The sequence below is a fragment of the Plectropomus leopardus genome, chromosome 19 (genome assembly GCF_008729295.1).
Source record: "Plectropomus leopardus isolate mb chromosome 19, YSFRI_Pleo_2.0, whole genome shotgun sequence".
Classification (NCBI taxonomy): domain Eukaryota; kingdom Metazoa; phylum Chordata; class Actinopteri; order Perciformes; family Serranidae; genus Plectropomus; species Plectropomus leopardus.
Window position 1 is genome coordinate 13,852,143 of NC_056481.1, and position 22,333 is coordinate 13,874,475.

Consider the following 22,333-nt stretch of genomic DNA (forward strand, 5'->3'; position numbering starts at 1 on the left):
ATCTCATGTTTATTTCTGCAGCAGCACGGAAACATATCATCAAAATAAACCTACATGAACACACAAGACTCCAAACAGAAGATGCTTAATGTCAGTGGTGCTTAGAAGGAAGTGTAGTCACAGCAGGGATCCTGCAGTGGAGTCAAAGAAACATGTCTTCAAAGTACTCATCAAACTCCTCCTCCCTAGAAAGATACAACAAACAAAATCAGAGAAATGTTAGTTCCTTTCATGCATGGTGTTGACACTCACTGTTAAATGCTTTGTATTGATGGCCCCTGACTAACTAGAAGTGTTAGTGCTACCCCTTTTAAAAATGTTATTTACATTACAGTCAAGATCTAGGCAATATGAAAGGATGTGAAGTGCCAACATTGGAAAGGAATACAAACAATAAATAGTGGAGACTAGCAAAAAAAGGACAATTTAAATAAAATACCCCAGAATGGCACCAGAATTACCCTTTATTGTTGGCTTCACTGAATGTGATGAATATGTGATGCTTCTGTTGTACCTCTATTTCTGAGTTACAATAATATGTTCTTGAAAAAACCTTTTCAGTAATGTCTCTCTGAAAGTAAAATGTCGGGAAAAGCATGACAAAAGCAGGTTAAAGGTTTAGCGCATTGCTAACAGTTCAGAGAAGCTTTGTTCAGGGTATCTAAGTGGTCTACATGCTGTGCTATATAGATCAGTAACCTATGTAGGCTAAGTGCTAAAGACTGTCTGATGGTTTTACAGCAGCTTAAGAGAGGAGATTTAATATGAACATTTCCTGTTAACCTCACCTTGACTTTTCCTCAACAGCAGGAGCGGGTCCACGCCAGTGGTCGGCTTCTGATTGGCCCTCTGGTTCATCACCAGCTTCAGAGTCTGGTTGGAGGGTTTAAGAGAGATGTCTGTCACACTTCGAGGAAGGGAAAACTGGGTCAAGTAATAACCCTTGTTCAACAGTTTTAATGTCAGGGTCTTCACTTTAAGGAATTCCTATGACTGGCTCAGTTTTTTAAGTTCAGGGGGACCATGGACCGATAAATAAATACTGAGAATCATCACATTTTGAAAGAGTGTTTCTATTTTAACAATAATATATCAAAAATAGCACTTTCTGCATAGTACCCTTAGAACTATACATAACCCGTATCTGCCAATGTGCCCTTAGAACCGTACGTAACCCATACCTGGCCTAATACCTTTAGAACCATACATAATCTGTACCCGGCATAGAACCCTTAGCACCGTACCTAACCCCTGCCCCGCATATTATCCTTGGAACCGTACATAACCTGTACCTGGCATAGTACCCTTAGAACCATACATAATCCGTATAGACATATACCTTATCCCTACAATCTTTTTAGTGTTTCCACCGCAAAGAGTACTTTTTAATGTTGGCAGGGTTGTTACTGGGTAGAAATAGAAATTTTCACAATAGAAATGCAAAAATAACATATATGAATACTAGGAGTTGTAGATTAAAAACCAGATCACATTGTGCGAATGATAGGTTAGCTTTCTCAGCACAGTATTATGTCAGCATAACACAGAGTTCCCCTCATTTTCCAGGAGACAAAATGCTTCCATAACCTTTAAGTCCTAAACCCTCCCTGAACACATCACTTACAAATTACACAATATCCCAAGATTCCTATATTTAATCAGGTTCAGCCTTTAAATACGTCTTCAAATACGCCCAACTGAGACAAAGAAAAAAAGATTAAGTGTGTTTATGCATGGATTCCAAACCATGTCAAACTAAATGACATAACCCCTAACAAAGTTTGCTTTTGTAAACACCACCACCACCACCCGCCCACCTATCCATCCATCCAGAACCAGGAATAAACACAACAGGGACACGGGGGCAAAGACATACTTCATTTCACGCTGCTCACAGCGAAGGGCAAAATGACAAGGAAAAAAGCTGAGAAAAAAGTTGACAGGAATGGAGAGACAGACAAATTAGAAAAAGCAGACCTGCTGTCGGTCTAATACTATCAACTACAGGACTAATGGACGTGTTTCCAGGAAGGGCTGTCAGGGTGTTTTCACTCCAGTTTGGAGGAGTGTCCAAGCCTGGAGGCCTAGGGGAGTAGATCGACCATCCAATGTGTGTGTTTTAAAAATAGGGGAGGTACTTGTTGGACGTGTGTGTGTGTGTGTGTGTGTGTGTAGGAGTTATGAAGGCTACCTTTGTCCGAGTCCTGTGACTCCTCCGAGCTGCTGGAAGAGGTGGAGCGATCTGTAGAGAAACGGAGAGAGTTACAAAATAAAATATGTTTTAGTCAACAGGGAGTTGTTATAAAATAGTAATGTCAAACACAAGAGAAAAATGGCCAATTCCAAGAATAAAACATGAACAAGGCTACTCCCATCCAATGAGATCACTACTGTAATTAATGGGACAGTTTATCTGGCTGGAAGAGGAGTCGTACCTCTGTGTCTCTTGTGTTTGTGCTTCTTTGAATGTGAAGATGATCTCTTCCTTGTTGTCTTCTTTTTCTTCTTCTTTTTCTTCTGTGGTGGCTCCTGGTTCTCCTCCGATACTCTTTTCGTCTTTGCTTTCACCTCTTTCCTCCTACAAACAGAATCACACTTTGAACAAACTGTATTCAGAATATAAAGCAGCCAATTATCGCACTTTTTGCAAGGCAACTGAAAATCCTTCAGGACCAAAGGCACTTTGGCGCATGAATGAATCTTGGCTAGAGCTTTAAAACTGACGAAGGCTGTCTATACATTTTGTTATGTAGCCTGCTGGAACGCTCAAAGGGACTTTTAAAATCCTAAGCAACTGTGAAAATCTTTGGCATCACATCACATCTAATGCAAGGTGTTTGCAGATTAAAGTAATCTTTCCATCCATAACCACCCAAACTACATCAAGCACGTTCACTCCAAAAAAAAGTGATGTATGATTAGGACACTGACTGGTCAGACAGGAGACATAAATCGTAGTTTGAATCCTAAGCCTCTGCAGGCTACAAAATGTGTGCTGACTGTCCGTGGTGACCTGCTCTACTTCTGGCAGACCAATGCACCATTTCTACAAACTTTAAAATCAGTCATCATCACAGACAAAAAGACCTAAAACTTTAATGTGAAAATGTCTCAAAGGTGAGAAGTACTTACTTGTGGTGGTAATTGAGCTTGAAAGAGCATTCAGGGCACAGTCCTAGAATAGACACAACATGGCATCATCATTACCAATTCAAATATGATAATGATTATGGAAATTGTTTAATTTCATTATCATTTATTATTATTACGGCAATTATGAGGGTGCTGTGAGAGTGATTCTCATCCTTCTTACACTTGCTCTTGCTTTTTTATAAAGTTAAATATAATAGAGATGAATTTGGTAAATTTGGTAAAATGTATGTATTTAGTTTGTTCTTAGACTGGACAGTGACATGCAAATTAATGTGTGTAAACAGACATTTTACTCAAGAAACCTGTTTTATAGTTTATGTTGCTACTGAATGTAAATTCTGTAACCAATGTATGTAAATTGAAAAATGCTGTTCTTCTAGATGGTCTGCATGCATGCATGTAAACCTCCTCCATGATATTATTTTGGTAAATTACTTGTATATAAGCTAAAGAGAAGAGGACCTGAGTACAGAACCCTGTGGAACTCCTATTTTACATTGTCAGAAAGATGCTTTATCACTATAACATTAAAATAATGCTATCACATTTAAAACTTTGTAGAATTTATATGCATAGGTGATTTAAGAAATGTATTTATTAATTCCCATTTATTTCTATTCATTAATCCAGTGCCACATTATCCCCATCTATTACATTTCTCCAATGTGCCTTACTAAGTTTGCCAGGAGAGAAAGGAGCGGCGCATGTTCTGTTTGGACAGTATTTTCATTACTGTCACAACAGGTAAAACTGTCATAACATTGGACTTGGAATTATTACAAATTGGAAGACATTCATATTTGATGAGGAGAAAAATGTCTGGATGTGACCTGTTGCACCAGCTTGTTAAAAGAGCCTGTCATTTCCTGCTTGACTGGGTTCACCATGACTGGTGGGTTCTCCAATTAGTGTAATTATACTAACAGGATTTTCTGCAGTATGATACCTGAAGGAGGATTATTATGAGCCAGGTCTTAGACCGGAATCCCTCCACACATACACACACACACACACACACACACACACCTTTGTGTGTTTTAGCTTACTGAGTTTGACCAATGCATTCTTCTTCTCGCCGTGCTCCACGTAGGCAAAGTTTACCTCCCAGCTTTTTAGGCCTTCCTGCTTCTCGCAACGTTTATTTCCACACTGAAACTGACCTGGAAGACCAGAGAGCACGTGCTGAATGCATATATGCATATTATAGAATCACATTTACATTCTTGTGACAGTTTAGCCATCTGTCTCTTGTCTATAGCAATTAACGATGTACACAAGAAAAAACATTTCTCATTCGTTGACAATTAATTAGCTAGAGGTCTAAGTTAAAACAAGATTCTGAACCCTGACAGCAAGTGTACCAACATTAAAGTCTGCAATAGTGGTGTCAAAGTATCGATTTTAAATTTTGATTATGAATATTTAAAATGGTTTCAATACTAAGTGTCGATACACCAGTACCAACTAAAAACAATACTTATCTAATGCCCTAAATGTCATTTTTTTCCCCCCTATTGTACAAAATAAATAAATACATTTTAATATTTGATTTTAATTTTTTATTGTATCAAAGTTGGAAATTCTGGTACTGTGATAACATAAGTGTGTAAATAAATACTATGTAAAACATAAAAAGGGAGAAAGAAAAAAAAACACAACAGAATTTTTGCAAGTAGAGAAGAACACTATATGAGAAAAATGATTTTTTTTTATTTTAGGATTGAGAGATGCAGACTGTAAATCTCCAAAGGCTTCAGATTCTGTCAGGCAACCTCCAAACCCTGCTGCTCTCCTTCGACCCCCCTCCGTTTATCCTGACACCCCTTCCCCCTTATCCACCCGCTCCTTCTCATCTCCCTTTCTTCACCTCGCCTCATCCCCTCAGGCCTCCCTCCAGCCGCTGCACAGCCTGCCTATTATCCCTAGAGGAGCTTAAGGTGGCATTGATCTGGTCTCCGGGGTTCCCTCAGATTGTAACAGAGGGAGCGAGTGCGTCATAGTAGTCCATTCTAGGCACAGGGACAAGAAATGCTCCTGACTCTGTGAGATGAAGGAATACCTTCGCTGACCTGTCTAAGATCAAGACTCTGTAAACATTAAGGTGAAGTGACGCTGGCCATCACTGGCTTTGGGCCACTAAAGCCATAAGGCAGACTTTCTTCTCACATGCCGTATTAGATTAGGGATCTGTGACGTCAGCTAAAAAAGACACTCCTGGCTCCAGTCCTGGGTTGTGATGTGGTTTACTGGGGTTAAAGAGCAGGGCCTGTTATTATAGTTCAATTTAGTAAAAGAAAATTAGAAAAAAATGTGAGTTAATAGTTCAAATTAATTAGGGACAGTCAACATAATAGCGCTGCTCTTAAGCGGAGTATTGAGCTGTTCATACATATATTATTCTGGTCTAAAAGACACCATATAGCTAACATTGTAATTCATTAAGATTTAATTATCATTCTTTGATACCCAATGATCCTTTAAATCATTGTATTTCAAACTCTGTATCTGCTTACCAGGAGTATTCTACAGTAAATAACATGAACTCACACAGTTTTCAGTGCAGGGTGTTAATTTTCTTACTGGAAATTAAATTTACTGTGTCCATCCTGAGGGGGACATGAACATCTCTACCAAAATTTAGGGTAATGCATCCAATATGTCCATGTTTTGGAAATATTTCACTCAAAACAGAAGTAGCAACCCCAAGGTGGGGCCATGTCCCCCTAGACACAATTGCTAGCCCCCTTGTCGAAAATAATTGAAGGTCAATATTACTGTCTGTATTTGCTGTGCTCGTTTTTTTGAGCATGCAAAGGTAGTGGTATCTTGTGAAACTAGACAATCCAAGTCACCACTGGTACAAACCATGTTTGCATAACTTGTCAGGAAGGGAGCTTAATAACATTCCAAATTTAGGCTAAATTTTGTTGAGAAAAAAACGAGCATGGGCAATTTTAAAGGAGTCCCTTGAACTCTCACCCCATGATATCAGATTGAAAATGGGTTCTGTGGTTACTCACAAGTCTCCCCTAAACTTGAGAAGACCAGTAAATGTTTTGTTCCTAACAATCACTGTACTCCTTCAAATTAAAGCTGTATATATTTTTTTCAGTAAATAGCAGCTTTGTGTAGGTATATGTTCACCAACCAACATTAAAAATGTCTTAAAATGTAAAAAGCTCTTGGTAAATAGAAACTGCAAATCTCCTTCAATCTCCTAAATCCTTCAAGACCAGTCCTTTCTGACACTGTATGGGTGTGACTTGGACCAGGGCCATCTTCTCTGTGCCAACGTGACGCCACAAGTGGTGACCAGTGCCCGCAGACCTGAGAAAATCCTTTCTTCACCATCATCGGTGACGTCAATCACAATCACACTGGACTTCAAACGTGACATCCTACTCTCTCCATTACGCATACAAAAAAAATCAATTAAATACGTCCTCTGTGTATAACAGTATAGCAGCTTTTATCTGTAAAGAAAGGAGGTAAAAGCCTGTGCTTGTACACAAAATCTAGCGCCCTTGAACAAGGCACTTAATCCCCTTGCTGCTGCAGAGAAGCAGCTCAGTGTCGAATATAAAAGAATGAGATATATTCGAAGGTTACAAGGTGAAGAGTGTGAATGTGTCTGACCCTCAAGCTACTGAAAACCACAACCCTGACAGAGTGGAGTCAATAGAAATGTGTTTCTAGGCAACTTCTTTGTCGAAATAAATGTCAAAAACTGAATATAATCAAGGTCAGGAAACTATTCTTCACTTATTTTTGATAGTTTTCAGCCCCCGGTCCCAAATTTTCTCTCATGAAAGCTAATAAGCATAACTTTTACTGGTGCTGTACTCAGATGGCAGAAAATAGTGCCACACAGAGCATCACTGCGTTACAAAATGAGCATTAAGAGCTCCTGCATCGGTCTCTGTTAGAGGATTTCCACTGTGTTTTGTTGACGAGAATTGGGAATCCTCACACATCAGGTAAGCCTCACGTGCTCCATGTAAATAGCTGGCACCAGGTCAGCTGAGTAAACTCATTAAGAAAGGAAACTACTGTCCTCCTACGTCAATGGTTACTAATGCCACCAGATGGCTGCATGATTAACATTCACTGGATAAAGTCAGAGGGCAGCGACCTAAGCCGAAGCTCTCTCACTTTTTTACCTCTCGAGTAAACTCAAAAAGTTCAGAAAGAACACAATATTATGAAACTAGGTCTGTTTTTTTGTTTTTGTTTTTTTTTTTATATATAAAATACAATTTAACCTGCTTAATGAAGTTCACTGGGTATTCTGAGAAAGCTGTTGCTATTAAAGCAAACATGTCAAGTTGACTGCAGACACCTGTGGTTGTGGATATATATCTGCTTCATGAGTAGGGGTGCGAGGATACGTCAATATATCAATTGAGATCATTGATCCATATCATCCTCTTTCATTTCTTTGTTTTCAGAGAAACTACGAGTCAACAGACAGTGCACATCATATGTAAACAAATGCCGTACTGAGGAAACAGGAAGTACCTGCTGGGCTGCTTCTCTGACTTCTTGCTAATGTTACCTTAGTTGCTAGAAAGCTAAGCTAATTTCTGCAATGTAAAATGCCATAGGCTTATGCTACTAACATTAGCATGTCGTATATGTGGGGGAAATGTGACCTACAAAAGACAGTTGTTTTGTCTATGATCCTTGATAGTTATTGTTGAGTTTTATACTTCAGTGAAATGATCTTGTTGTTAATTTGCGTTTTGAGGATGTTGGGATAAGTGTGTCTTCAAGTCAGACAGCCCTGAAGTTTTATGGAAAAAGATTATGGTTTGAATTAAAATGAAAACATTTTTTTCAGAAAGCTTTTTCAAACAGAATGAACCTGTTTTAATTATTTCCAATTATGTATATGTTTTTATCTTTTCTGTCCAAAAGCAAAGACGGGGTGGCAGCTTCTCCTGTAACCGACTGTGTTAAATTAGCAGATAATATTGGCCCATATCGATTGCAGGCCCCTAAATCGAATCAAATCAAAATTGGATCGTGGTAGACTTTGTAATATCGGCGAATATTATTTTGTTTTCCAAAGTAGAGTAATATTGTAGTGTGATGAAACCAGTGATTTACACCCCTATTCATGAGACCACTTAACTAGGATAAAACGCCTTATTAAGCTTTTTGAAACCTGAGCAAATCTAAACGTCACACATTAACACAAACATTGTGGTATTTTAAAGTGTTAGTTAAGTTAACTTACAGTATCACACAAACCAACTACCTATCGGGGTCAAATTATTATTTTTGTCAATGGAGTCTGGCTTTGAAGAGAACATAGACAAATTTCACTTGCAGTTCAGTTTTAAAAGATTTTAGCAAAAATGCATGTGTTTGGAAAGTATTGATCATTGGATGAATGAGACTTAGATTATACTGCACAAGCTGTGTTGAAGTTGAAAACAGGTGTTTTGCTGTTTTAAACGCAGGCCCCTCTGACTTCAATGGTTTTTGGATTCTTTTCAAAAATTTAACACAACACTAGATGAGTAACTGATATTCAGATGATCATTTGATGAAATGTGAGGAAAGTATTCTTTTGAAGTGCAGACTGATTGACTAGTATGTCAGAAAGCTGCACTCATGTGCAATAGTAACTGCGCTTGTGTAGTCAGTGTTGTTTTGTAGTCAACTCTTGATGCTGAACACCCACTCCCCCCGGCCCCTGTTCGGGGTCGACCACCTTTAATAAATTCTCAGCCTGTGGGAAACACCGAACAATCTGCACTCACTGCCCCCAGGCAGATTTTTCATATATGCACAAAGTAACTGGCATCCCACAGACTTTTTTTTTTCCAACCACACAGTCCCACCTCTGACTCTGGATCAGATTCAGCCTATTTATGATTGCCTTTCCTATTAATACGCAGTTTAGACTGCTGAGCTTAAGTTCAACCCCCTTTTTGTATTTTGCAACTCTTATTTACTCAGCAGCATCATGTTAACTAAGTAGACTAAAGCGCATAACATACTACTGACATGTTTTATTCTGTGTGTTTCGAAAGAACTGCAATTCACTGATCTCCCCCTCTGGAGTCTATTGAGTAATACTCATATTTCTTCATTTTAAAGTTCAACACCCTATACACGCTCATGGATAAACACATAAAAACATAAAAACAGGGACACTGGCAGGCTCTATTATTAAACTGGGTGATTCTGAAAGCTTTGTGGGCTATGGGCTAATGAGCTATCTGTTCTAACACTTAGATTACACTCAGTTATTTCTCTAAGGCTGATTTATTTTGTCTGGCACAACAGAGCCCAGCAGGATATCCTCACAAAATACAAATCCTGGAGCCCAGGCCAGGCTAAAGCAACCATTTCAAGCAAGTGAGATGATCTCACATTGAAATTGGGCTATCACTTTCATATTATTTAAAACAGGAAATAAAGGGAAATTGCCAGCATGTAATAGGAGATGACAATATTCAAACTGAATAATTTGTTAGTAGACTAAATTCTGTACATGGACATGATGTCCAAGGATCAGACAGGTAAACATAAGAAAACTCAAAAGAAAGTTGAAAATATGCAAAAATGTGTCTCAAACTATATAAAAAAAACCAACATGGGAAATTAAATGAAATCTAAGCTCACAAAAGACATAAGTTCTAAAAACTATAATGTCACAGTTCAGGCTTTAAGTTGCCTCACAAAGAGGTGGTCCAAATTTCCTGCAGTGTCAGCGAGCATGTGGTGGCAGGCATGTTAAAAACATTTTTAAAAGACAGGAAAGTTACATAAGCCCAATCATAGTCCATTTATCTTTGACAGGGGGCCCATCAGAACTACGCTTGGCCTCAGCTACCTTTGGCCTTTGACCTCCTCTTGACAGCAAGACTAAAGCTCAGAAGGGAAACCCGCAGAATAACATGTGCATGCTTTTCAGTGTATCTGTTTCGACGTAAAAGACTGTGAAGACACTTTTTGAATACAAAGTGTGCTCATTCAATGAGGAATTTCTTTCATCACAAAAATATGCCTCACATATTGACATTTTATTGGAAGCAAAAAATATATTTGGCATATTAGTTACATCATAGTCTTACGCGTTGATGCATAATGTAAGCATAAGAAACAGGGCTACACCAGATAGGTCAAAGCTTCATTCATAATGTTGATATTTAAATTCTGAATCAACGTTAGAATGTTGCATAGCTTTTTATTTATTTTTCATTTATTAAAATTATTGTTTATTATTTATTTATTCATTTAGTCTTAACTTGGCATTTCTGTACACTTGCAAACAAAGATTAGGCTACACTAATGTTAGTTGTCTATTATTACTATGGTAAAAGAAAACACATGTATTAAGCCAAACAGCACCGTAAATTACATTTATATAACACCTATGACAAAAAAAATCAACTTTAGTTCTACCACTATAATATTTAGATGAGTAATAATTATTAAAGATAATAAAAAGATAAATAATTTAATTGGATTATCATAAAATATGATGACAAACAACCAAAACTTTGTTCAAAAAAACTCAATTTGAAGCTCTGAATGTAAATAAATAAAGATGTTTAGTACAGCCCTAATTAGAAAGAAATGATATTGACTATGGTTACATGACTCAAAGGTACCATGTGAATTATTGACCACTAACTGTGCTGTGAAGCAATATTTTTAGGGGGGCTTTGTTAAGGATTTACAGAGGGCTGCTCCTGAAAGTCGAAGATTCAAACAGTCAGAAACCCCTTACTTGACTTAGTTAGTCAGTGTACTTCTGGGGCTGTTTCAGTCCCTAGATTTAGCTTTAGAGTGAGCACTCTGCAAAACAGACAGCTGCAGACCGGGACGAGTCTGAGTGAGACAGAGGTAGCTGCTTTGAGGAAGAGAGGCTTTGCCTGGTCAGGCAACCCTCCGTAATGCTAACTTCTGCCTTCTGCTTAGAAGTTGGAAATTTACAGCTCACAGACATCTAATGTGATGCGATCTCTAATTCTGTTTGATATCTAGTGTCAATAAAAAATGTTGTTACATATTTCCAATCTGTCATTGCCGCAGTTGGCTAGTTAACTATAATATCTAAACATCGCTGTCACACTCAACGTTCTGGCGAAACCTCTTCAAACTCTCAAAGTCTATATGTAAATAGAGGAACAGTTGAATATTTGTATTGAACATCCAAATCCGATTCGACTGACATAATTCTGAGGCGGGTACAGCGCTGGAATAAGAATATGCAGAAAAGCAGGATTTACAGATGTTCTATGAGGAAGAAAATACATCTAATCTGTTTGTTTGACCTCAATAATATGCATAATGTGTTTTGGTGAGGCACACTGATTTTTAAACATAACTTTTGTTTGCTTACAAAAAAGCTCCACCAGGAACCTTCAAGGTCTGCTCATGGGTGCTCTGAATGGAGGATGAGCAACAAGTAAGAGTGAATCTCATGCTTCAAGAATGTCCTGATGGTGCAGGATAACATGTGATCCTTCTCTGATGTAGTTGATTCTGAGACAAAATCTTTCCTTCATCTTTTAAAGAAAAAAAAACATTTTGGTCTCTAAAAGAAGAACCAAGGAAACCTTTCAGTACTTCCTCCCATATCACACGGAGGCCATGAAAAGAAAGGTCAGTGCTCTTCATAATCCACCTGATTGGGTGAAGAGTAGACGGCATTACCTAATACCCACACGACACGAAGAGTACAGACGGTAGGAAATGATAAGTGGATGATTTCCGAAAAGGTGTCAGAGGCAGAGCAGAGGTTCATCACCCCTTCATACAGTCATGCAGTATCAGTTTAACTGAAAAAATGTCTTGTTTAATTTATCTGCAAGCAGAAGTCTGGCCATCTGACAAGCACTAAACCTGAGCCAGGACCAACAACGTGTAATCCAGGTGGCACTAGTTGAACAATAAATCTTTCTTAGCGACGTCTCATGCAAATTTTGCATTCAAGTCCCCATGTTAGTCATTTCTTCCACCTCTCACTTGCAACACTTCCAAGGACATCTGAGGACGCTGGGTCCATCCTACAGGATTAGATTAGTATAGATTTCACTAGACTGTCCCGTGCTCTAAATAGTGCCTAAGAAGTATTGCTGTTGGGATCATTAATATAAACAAATCAAGACATGACAGTTTAAGTGAAGCACCTCTGACCTAATCTAATCCCACTTCCTGTCGAGTATTGCTTCAGGGGGTGAACTGTCAGAGACCAGGATTACGCTGTCTTAATCTGGAACAATATATTGGCTTAGTCAGCTTTCTCAGACATACTGTGTATGTTTTTTAAGGCTGCATCGATGTCAACAGAAGCAAATTATCCAAACGTAAAATGTGTGTGAGTATCAAAGCGAAGCAATGAGCGACTGTGGGGGCAGGTTTACTCTCGCAGGGTTGCTGATATTGTCCCTCCGGGTATAAATATCTGTCACTGTCACACGAAGGAGCGACAGACAGAGAGGTGTTGTACTAATCCTGAACAATTAATCATCAAAGCGCTGCCAAACTGTCGAAGCAGATTCCGCCACAAGTGCACACTTAAAATTAGGTTTCTCTCTGGGTGTGAGGTGTAAACAGAAAACCAAAATGTTAAGTATGGCAGGATGATTTGTTTGAATCATCAGAAGAACTGATGACTGAATGGTGCAAATAGTCCCCTAAACATAAAGGAAACTCCAGTGAAATTAAATATATTTTAATGATTTTGAGGCTATTTTGGCAATCCCAGTACTCAAAGTAAAATAAACATATCTGTATGTATGTGCAGAGATGGGTGTGAAGAAGTGCTCGCTGCCTGTGATGCACTGCTGTGTAAACTGCTCTGTAAATCTCTGTCGCCATCTAGTGGAGAAGGTTGTGAACCGTTATGTGGATGTGTTCCTAGGGGAAACCTTAGACGTGTCCCAAATTCACTCTGCCTGCTAATTATATACAAAATGCATTACATGTAGTTCATAAAAGTATACTGTTTAAGCAGTTGGCATACAAAAAAAAACTATTCTTACCAGTTTTATACTAAGAGGAAATAACACAATACTATTCCAATATGAATACACTGTGCACTAAAAACCTGCTTAATATTATTTAAACTGTTTTTTATTTGATAATTTTATGTGAACTGAATAGATAGATTGAGGTACAAGAGTGTGCAGAGATCTAAAGAGATACAATAAGTGTAAATGATAAATGGTAAAAAGGTAAAACCAATAACAATGAACAGAAAACAACTAATACTCGACAATATGCAAAAAAGATTAACATTGCTTTTATTTTATTATTGTGATTGCGATATGAGTCGCGATTTTTGTAGGAATGGCAATTAGTTTTTGCATTTATTTTAACTGAAAAAAATATAAAAACTGTGGTGATGTGAATTCTGCATGGTCTGTCATACATCAATGTTTGGATTATGATTTGTAGGAACAAGGGATATCTCTAGCACCACAGCGTTTCATTTATAACCATATGTTGTGTGACACATTTGACCTTTATCAAACAATAATACAAAAATATTTTTAGAAAGCGTATGAACTAGAATAAATTAGAATAATGTTGGGTTGTCACATACCTTTGCCAGAGACAACTTCATTTTCAGTCCGCCAACGAAATCCAAACTGTTGGGCACAAATTTAAAGAGACAAACACACAGCATGAATCACTCTTTCTCTTACTAGTTAATCTTACATCAAGCTTTATGATCTTAATAGAAGAAATCCTATAATAACTCAGTATTATCACAATTCAACAGAATTTGTTTCTTTGGAAGAATTTGGTGGGTGTTAAGTCTGAATGTACTCCATCAAAAATAACGCTTAACTTCGTGTTAGTATTGTGAAGAAATATTTCTGTCACGCTTTCGTGTGAAACGACACATTTACATCTCACTCTAAATGTAATTTGGGGTGTTTGTATACAGTATCTCCGGTAGCTGAAAAGGAAACATCAATGATACAGTCATTAGTATTTTTGCCCATGCCTTCACATCAGCTCTCATAGCACCCTTTCTGTGATTCATCTTCACGCTGTCACACCTCATTTACACAACACAACTGATCAAAATTCAACTAAACTTGTGGGAATGATCAAACCCACCACTGCATTTGCGATCATTAACAAATATGAATAATTTGTAAGGAAATCTGGATTTAAGTAACAAGTTTTGAGTCGACTGGACTGATGGTGTCAGTTTTAATTTTAACTACAGTGTTTCTAATAATCATAAGTCAAATGGGGTGGTTTGTATTCTATCTGTATGCTATCTGTGGGAGATTTTTCAACATCACAGCAGCAGCACTTGAAAGATATTTGAGCACAGCATCATTAAACCAAACAGAGCAGCTATGGAGCCATAAGCTCACTGCCCTTGGGTTTAACATATTGTCAGTTTTAAAGCCTGGCCTCAAACCAGAATGGCCCATTGGACACTAGAGACGGAGCACAGTGCCAGAACTCATCACGCCCCGAACATTTATTTAAACTGGACCAGTGCTGGTGGAGATTAGTGTCTGAGTTATGAAATTTTAACCTTTGCTCATGGCACTGCCACAGGGACAATTAGTGTCATTTTGGAGCACAGCACAAAAAAACGGATCATTTTGCCAAGTCCTGGCAGCGGTGTCTGGGATAGCTGAGGCGTCATTGTATTATTTTCTTTCTCTATACTCTGTGGGTGTGGTAACTTATGTTTCACTTTAGCCTTTTTCTGTGCTGCTGCTGCTTCTGCTGCAACCACATTTACCCTGGGGGATTAATAAAACCAAACTTAATTCCAAAAACAGGTGCAAGAACATGATTTTATTTTGTGTCCAGAGGTGCTTTTCCATTTACTTAACACTGTGTATCTTAATTAACAGCAGCCTCCTCATGAAGCACGTAACATACGTATATGATCATTAATATTCTGTCAACCTCATTACAGCACAGCACAGAAACACAAAACACTGCAAAATCCTTTTCTTCCTTGTCTGAAACTGGCTTCTTATTTCAGCATTGTATTGGTTTGACAAATTAAAAAATGTTGTGCTACTGTATTCAGAATTATAGAATTGTTGCTAATTAATATATTTGTGGTACACGTTTTAAATGTAATTTAATTTAATTTTTTTAATTTACTTTTTAATCTTTGGGCTTTGGGGAAGGTGTCAAGTATTTTCAACTAAAAAGGCTCACGTCAAAGTTAAGTCACGAGTCATTGGTATTTAAGTCCATGTTGAGTTGCAAGTCTCCTTAAAAGTTATAAAGTTGAGTCTAAAATCATCAAATGTGTGACTCGAGTCCGTCTCAAGTCCAAATCATGTGACCTGAGTCCTATTTCTGTATTTCTGTTTTAACTAGATAAAATATCAATCGATAAGTAATTCCATCCCTCATCCTACCTTGTTTTCCTTGTATCTGCTGAGGTCGGCTATGCAGTACTCTTTAAACAGCTTGTCATAATACTTCTTGGCAAGTTCTTTTTCCCTGGAACAGAATGGCAAGATAAACTCATCTGAAACAGAGCAATAATCAAAAGCACTCTGAATATCAGAGCAGCTCGTATGAGTTGTTGACTCTGGATGATCACCATGTCATGTCCTCCTCGTCCTCGTCCCTCCAGAGGAAGCGATGATTCTCACGCAGCACATCCAGATCCGTTTTGTCTTTGGCTCTGAGGGAGAGAAAAGATTCAATGAGAAGGTTTATTGCTACTGTAATTAAAAATGTTACTGGATGAACACAATGCATAAGCCATGGTCTGTTATGGTGAAGATATTCGGATTCATTTTAGCCTGCAGTGACAGCATGATGACTGATTGTCAAGCGTGACCGTGAGACACAATACTTACGCAGAGCGTCTGAAGTCAGCCATCTGTCCTCCATAATAAAGAATGTAGTCGCCGACGAACTTCTTGTGCCGCTCAAACTGGAGACATCTGCTTAAGGTCAGTGTCTCTTTGAATGTTACCTTTTGCACACTGAACAGCAAAAAAGAAATTCCTACATTTTAAACTAAGCACCTGGACCAACACTAAATTAGCATATTGACATTGAAATTCTAATGCAGATTTACTGTTACAGATTTTTTTAAATTTACAGTAAGGTGTAAACATTTAAACAAAGTATTCTTTATGCAACCAGCCACGGGTATCACCCACACCCAGGCATAAAGTCATTTAATTAAAAATTATAAAAGGATACAGCATTCATTGAAATCAGGTGGGCTCTTCTGTTTCTGGCTTCCTCTCTGAAAAACAAATTAATTTAGTTATCTAAAAGAAAACGAAAAAAGTCGTGAGTGTAAATAACTGTATTGTGTACAGAGAAAAGGCAGAACAGTTGATTAATCTCTGGATTAACAAAGTATAAATGAGCCTTTGATGAGGTTTACCAAAGTAATTTAAATCTTTTGAATATAGATCAAAAGTGGGAACAATCGCAGAAAACTTTTATAACACAAAAAGCTATGGTCCCATTTGGTTTTATTAAAAGCATAAATTCACAAAACACACCTATTTTTTCTGGATGACAATGTAAGGAAATTACGGAGATTAATTTAGCTTTGGCAGTAATGAAAATTACAATTGGATATTTCTCTAATTCTAGTTGTCATCTATACTGTGCAGACAAATTTCAAATACAGTTTCAATTTGATTGAAAGATTTCATTTTAATATTTGTAAAATGCATATTATCAGAACTGATAATGATAATGGTACTGAATTGTAATGTGAACAGGTAAAATTATTTACACTCTTTGCTTTTTTCACATTTTTTATGTTGAAGCCTCATGCTAAAATGATTTAAATTCAGTTTTGCCCTCCTTATTCTGCACTTAATGCCCCACAATTGGGGTGAAAACAGGATGTTAAAAATTTGTGCAAATTGCTTTAAAGGGAAAACTGAAATATGGCAGCCCTTGTTGCTGTGGCACTTGAATTTAGCTCAGGGGTGTATCATTTCTCTTGAACTTCCATTGGAGGCCACCTGTAGTCAATTCAACTGATTGCACATGGAAAGGACACACCTTTCTATATAAGGACTCACAGCTGACAGTAAAAACCAAGCCATGAAGTTGAAGAAGCTGCTGCTCAGATACATGATTGTGTTGAAGCAAAGATCTTGAGAAGGCTTCAAAACAAGTTTGCAGCATTGAAAGTTCCCAAGAGCACAGTGGCTTCCTCTCATTCTTAAATGGAGGAAGTTTGGGACAAGCAGGATTCTTTGTAGAGCTGCCCCCCTGAACAAACTGAAAAGGGCCTTGGCCAGAGAGGTGAAAGCATGGTGGTGACAGCCTCATGCTGTGGGCATGTGTTTCACTGCATGGACTGGAGGCCCAGTCAGGGTTGGGATAAAGCTGAACTGGGCAAAGTATACAGAGATCCTTCATGAAAACCTGGTCCAAAGAACTCAGGACCTCAGACTGGGTTGAAAGTTCACCTTCCAACAAGTAAGTGACACCAAGCAACACCGCTAAGACAATGCAAGAGTGATTTGGGAATAACAGTATGAATTTCCTTGACTGGACCCCATGGATGGTCTCAATCCAACCTGACAGAGTTTGAGAAGACCAGCAAATAAGTCCAGCCCAAATTCAGCTGCGCAAAGCTTGTAGCATAAAGTATATATGCTATAACTGCTGCCAAAGGTGCTTCAGTGAGACTTAAGGGTCTGAATACTAATGTCAATGTGATAGTTAATAATAAATTTGCAAAAATTTCTAAAATTCTGTTTTTGCTTCATCATTGTGGGGCACGGATTGTAGGTTGATGTGGGAGGAATATAAGTTTAAATTATTTTAACAAAGTTGCGACACAACAAAATGTGAGTAAAGCCACTTCTTTATTTCTCAATGCATCATATTTTAAGGCAATTGCACAATACCTGTCCACTTCATTAGAGTGTAAACTCTGGTGAGCTTTCTGGGAGTGCCGACTTTTCTGGAAAGGCTTTTGTAAGATTTCCTCCTCACGTTTCCTGAAAAAGAAGTAAATGGGTAAAGAAAGCTTGTGTTATTGGGCGAAGTTGTCTGACCCACATCAGCATAATTGAAAAAAACAAAAGCTACTGTCAAAAAGAGGCTAAAAGATCAGTTCATGCAAAAGTAGCAAAGCGAGTTCAGAAGTATGAAATCACGTGATTATATTTGTAAAATGTAAACAGCTTAACTTTTGTTTGAATGTCAGATTGTAAGCTTAAAGAATTATATAGAAAGGTATTCACCAAAGTATTAATAAAAACACCCATCTGTGTTTAATCTAATTTTGTCAATACAGTCAAATAAGCAAAAAGTTATCTGTAATCTAGGTGCTTTTTTGAAGAACATCCTTCCTTTATTTAAGTAAAATTAGTTGTACTTTAGCATCACTGTGTGCCATTGTTCTATTGTTTTGGTATGTGATATTTGTTATCCATACCATGTGATATAGTCTTGAGCTAAATAAATAAATGAAATAAAAATAAAGATGGTAAAGTAAGCACTTTTGTTTATTCAATATATAGGATACTAGGTTTTGAATAGAATAGAAACACTTCATAAATCATGTGAGGGAAATTGTTTCATTACAGCAGCAAATAAGAGAGCAGCAACTGAATAAAATATTCGTTAAAAAGGAAGGCACTTAACATAGAATTGAATAAAATGAAATAACAATAATAAAGATATGTACAGAAAACAAACAACAACAACAATATTAAAAAGAGCAAAAAAAAAAAAACACTTTAGCATTTGGTCAGCTCAGACACACAACCCCATGAATTTAGAGAGCCTAAATGAGCCTGTGAGAGTCTACAGTCTTTAATCTTACCGTTTAAGCCCTTTCTCTGAGGACTCTCCCTGCCCATCATCATCACTGAAGTCGGAGTCATAGCCACCACCTCCGTGCACCTGAGGAAACACAAATGTTTTCCGTTTTAAGACGCTATAAAGAACTTCCGTAAGCTGCTTTTTGTGATTTGTAACGTTAATTAAATCTTTGTAATTCTGCCTCTGTAAAATCATTAGACAGGCTTCATTCATTTGGTTTAGCATTAGTCACTGTAATAAATTAATGTGTGGTACAATGTTGCTTTATACTATGTATTAGTGTAACGAGTAAAGCCGTCAGGAATTGAGATTACTCTTGTAAGAGAGTAACAGAGTAGTGATAACCCTGCAGGCGACGAGCTTATTGATCTTTAGGCTAATGTTTCATGCTAACACAGGAGCAAACACACGAAACAATACGTGTTCATCGTAAATGTGTTTACATGAAAAAGAAACGGACTCGCGGCTTTAAAATGTACAATAACGTTACCTTTACAAGACTTTCCATGACTTTGTTTACTCCAGGGTCTGGCTTTGTGAATGTTTACAAAATGTGTGTCGCCATGTAATGGCGTCGCACGGCAAGTCGCGCGGTGTGATGACGTAACGCCTAACTTCATGAATTATTCTGAGAATCTGCTGAGAAAAGATGAAAATAAGCCGCTCCGGATCCTCACACATGAATATTAATGCAGGGGGTCGTCGGGGACACTGAGTGATTTTAAAATAAGATGCTGAAAACGGAATGCATTCCATCTTTATGCGTAAAAAAATAAGTATTTGGTTTTAATTCTTCCTTTGTAACTAATTCTAACTAATTGTGCTTTCTGTAAAATACTATTAATCTCACACCGGGGAAATCCACACGTTATAGCAAGTTTAAGAGTCAGAAACAGGGGGATGGGTGTGGGGGGCGTTATCTAAGTGCAAAAAAAGGGATACAATATTACCCCCCAAAAAAGATACAAATTAGATGAAATTAAAATAAAAATTAATATAGCTATCCATTTTTCATTCCAACTTTTTTTTTTAAATATTTACTGGAGGGCAAGCCATCATCACAAAACATGGTTCAGGTAATAAAATTAATAACCTATTAGGAGAAAAACAGGAACGGAAGAGTACATCATCAGACACTCACTTTATTCTTGGAACAAATTACACTAATAATTGATCATGTCGCTCATTTCCGCTGAGGGAAAAAAAGAGGAGGGCTGTAGGCATTTGAATTGTAGATGGAAAATAAAGAGGTTATTGTGCTTTTTGTTTCTGTATAATTGAGCACTTGGGTTATTAGGGGTGGTAGGGTGAAAGTTCACCCCAGTCTGGGAATAGAAGTCCAGTGTTTAATGACTTCTCCACAAGCCACTGTATTCAACAAAGGACCCAATGTGGAATATAAGGAGGGGAGGAAGTGGGAGACAAATGCTATATCATCATTTGATTTAGAAAAGCAGAAATATTTATGAAATTCAGCTGTTATGGCATGTATGTTAGTCTACAGCCTACAACATTTATCATAAATTCATTTTCTGGGTGGTAAGATTTTGGAGGAATAAAAAAGAATAGTAATTGTGATTAATGTTATGTCACGATTTCTTATGCCACAATACAGAATTTATATGTCATGTTTATTTTTAACTAAACTGTATGAGCTCATCTTCCTTTCACAGTTAATGCCATTATTATGCCAAAGCAGGGAAGAAAAGATGCAGCATGTGAATGAGTGAGGCAGGTGCATTTGCACAGAGCCATGAATAGCCGCTTCCCATTAACCATGCACGGCTCTGAAGCGCGCATAAATAATAGCTGGCAGTGCTGATAAAAAAGCGCACCTTGGGGCCTCTGCCCCCTCCTCCTCCTCCTCCTCCTCCTCCATCTCTCTCTTTCTTCCTTCTCTTTCTCTCTCTCTCTTTCTCTCACGGGAATTTACGCTTTTATTTGTTTTTCCTTTCACGGCTGCAGCATTGAGTCTACAAGAAATAACTTATTTGTAAGCAGCAGATGATTATGAATCATTTTAGCGGCGTTTTTCTTTAAGATTACTTGGGATAGTCCCTTTTCAGGACAAAAAAAAATCTGAGACTGCTCTCTGTTCTCATGTCCTGTCTGTCCCGCATTTGTAATCCTGCGCCTTGCAGAACGAATCCGCTGGACTGGTGCCTTCCTATTGAGACGCAAGAAGCATAGACACAAGCCTGCATCTGAGCACAACAGCCTCTAGCATCAAAACAAACAAGACGGAAACCTATTTAAAACAGCAGAAACATTGTTGTATTTGAGGGTTAAATTGTGGAGAATTTTGCCGAGAAGTTGCATGTGCAGGAGTGATAGTCCTCGACCGGGACAGAAGGAATGGGACACCCGGGCAGAGCAGTGAGAGGATGGAAAGGATGGACGCTCCTGGTTTGGGTCGCCGCTGTCAGCTTGGTGTTAACAGACGGACGGAGAGTGAGACAACCCAGATGTCCCGTTGGATGCACCTGCACCAAAGACAATGCCCTGTGTGAGAATGTCCGATCCGTGCCTCACACTTTCCCATCCGACGTCGTTTCACTGTAAGTGCACAGACTCAAGTGATTTTATTGTTTGAAAAGCTTGTGAAAACACTCTGCCTCTGTCATATTTATTATCCTGTCAGATAAATCCCCCCTCCGTATGTGTTCTCCATCCATTCAGATCTTTTGTCAAGTCTGGATTTAATGAAATCACAAGCGGAAGCTTTGTTCACACGCCTGCCCTGCAACTGCTGTGAGTAACTATTTATCTATCTATTTGTCTATTTGTCTATCTGTGTGTCTGTCTGTTTGTTTATCTGTCTATCTGTCTGTCTGTGGCAGAAGTAATAATCTATTTGTTTTATCATATTTATTTATCGATGCTGTGGCTTTTTTTTTCTGTGGCTATTGCATGATTTTACATATTGTATTAAATTGTTTTTAGGGTTGCACGATATTTGATTTTTGTTGATATCCAATATGCCAATATTTTCTGACTTATTTTGGCTGAATGCTGATGCTGTAACATGCATATTATTAACAACTTTTATCATGGTTGCCCACCGTAGGCAGATGCAGACAATACAAAGTTGTTCAATATGCACACATTCATTGGGCGAAACAGGAAAACTACTTTAACTTATAGGTTACGTGTGAAACATGCCATATTTTTTCGTAATGTAACAATGTAAACAAATTCCTCCCACTTCAACAGGCTTGGATGATGCTCTCCCTGAGACAATCCTGGCAATAGTCAAAACCTAGGCAATTTTGACCTATCAAAATTAAATAAAGTCCCATAACCAAAGTGTCACCTTATTGGCCTGAAATGGCCATTTCAGATCAATGCCGGTATTTCAGTTTCTGCCGATCAATTGTGTGCCGATATTATTGTGCAT

General features: G+C 38.0%; 2 protein-coding genes across 3 annotated transcripts in view; one reads left to right on the forward strand and one right to left on the reverse strand.

Annotated features, from left to right (window-relative positions):
• On the reverse strand, positions 1-19,513 carry fra10ac1 (FRA10A associated CGG repeat 1). Its single transcript, XM_042508240.1, has 14 exons — positions 19,427-19,513; positions 18,938-19,017; positions 18,015-18,107; positions 16,333-16,378; positions 15,981-16,057; positions 15,719-15,802; positions 15,531-15,615; positions 13,724-13,769; positions 4,200-4,313; positions 3,133-3,175; positions 2,436-2,578; positions 2,192-2,242; positions 789-873; positions 1-185 (listed from the first exon to the last, which is right to left on the reverse strand). The coding sequence occupies exons 1-14, from the start codon at positions 19,442-19,444 to the stop codon at positions 143-145; spliced, it is 1,008 nt and encodes a 335-aa protein (XP_042364174.1). The 5' UTR covers positions 19,445-19,513; the 3' UTR covers positions 1-142.
• Positions 17,326-22,333, forward strand: part of lgi1b (leucine-rich, glioma inactivated 1b) — a 19,281-nt gene continuing 14,273 nt past the window's right edge. Inside the window, exons 1-3 of one of the 2 annotated variants that reach the window (XM_042508239.1) lie at positions 17,326-17,580; positions 21,078-21,494; positions 21,616-21,687. In XM_042508239.1, coding sequence (XP_042364173.1) covers positions 21,292-21,494; positions 21,616-21,687 — 275 coding nt within the window. In that variant the 5' untranslated portion in view covers positions 17,326-17,580; positions 21,078-21,291. Of the gene's footprint in view, positions 17,581-20,932; positions 21,495-21,615; positions 21,688-22,333 lie in introns of those variants that run through there. The other variant, XM_042508238.1, reaches the window with a different exon arrangement.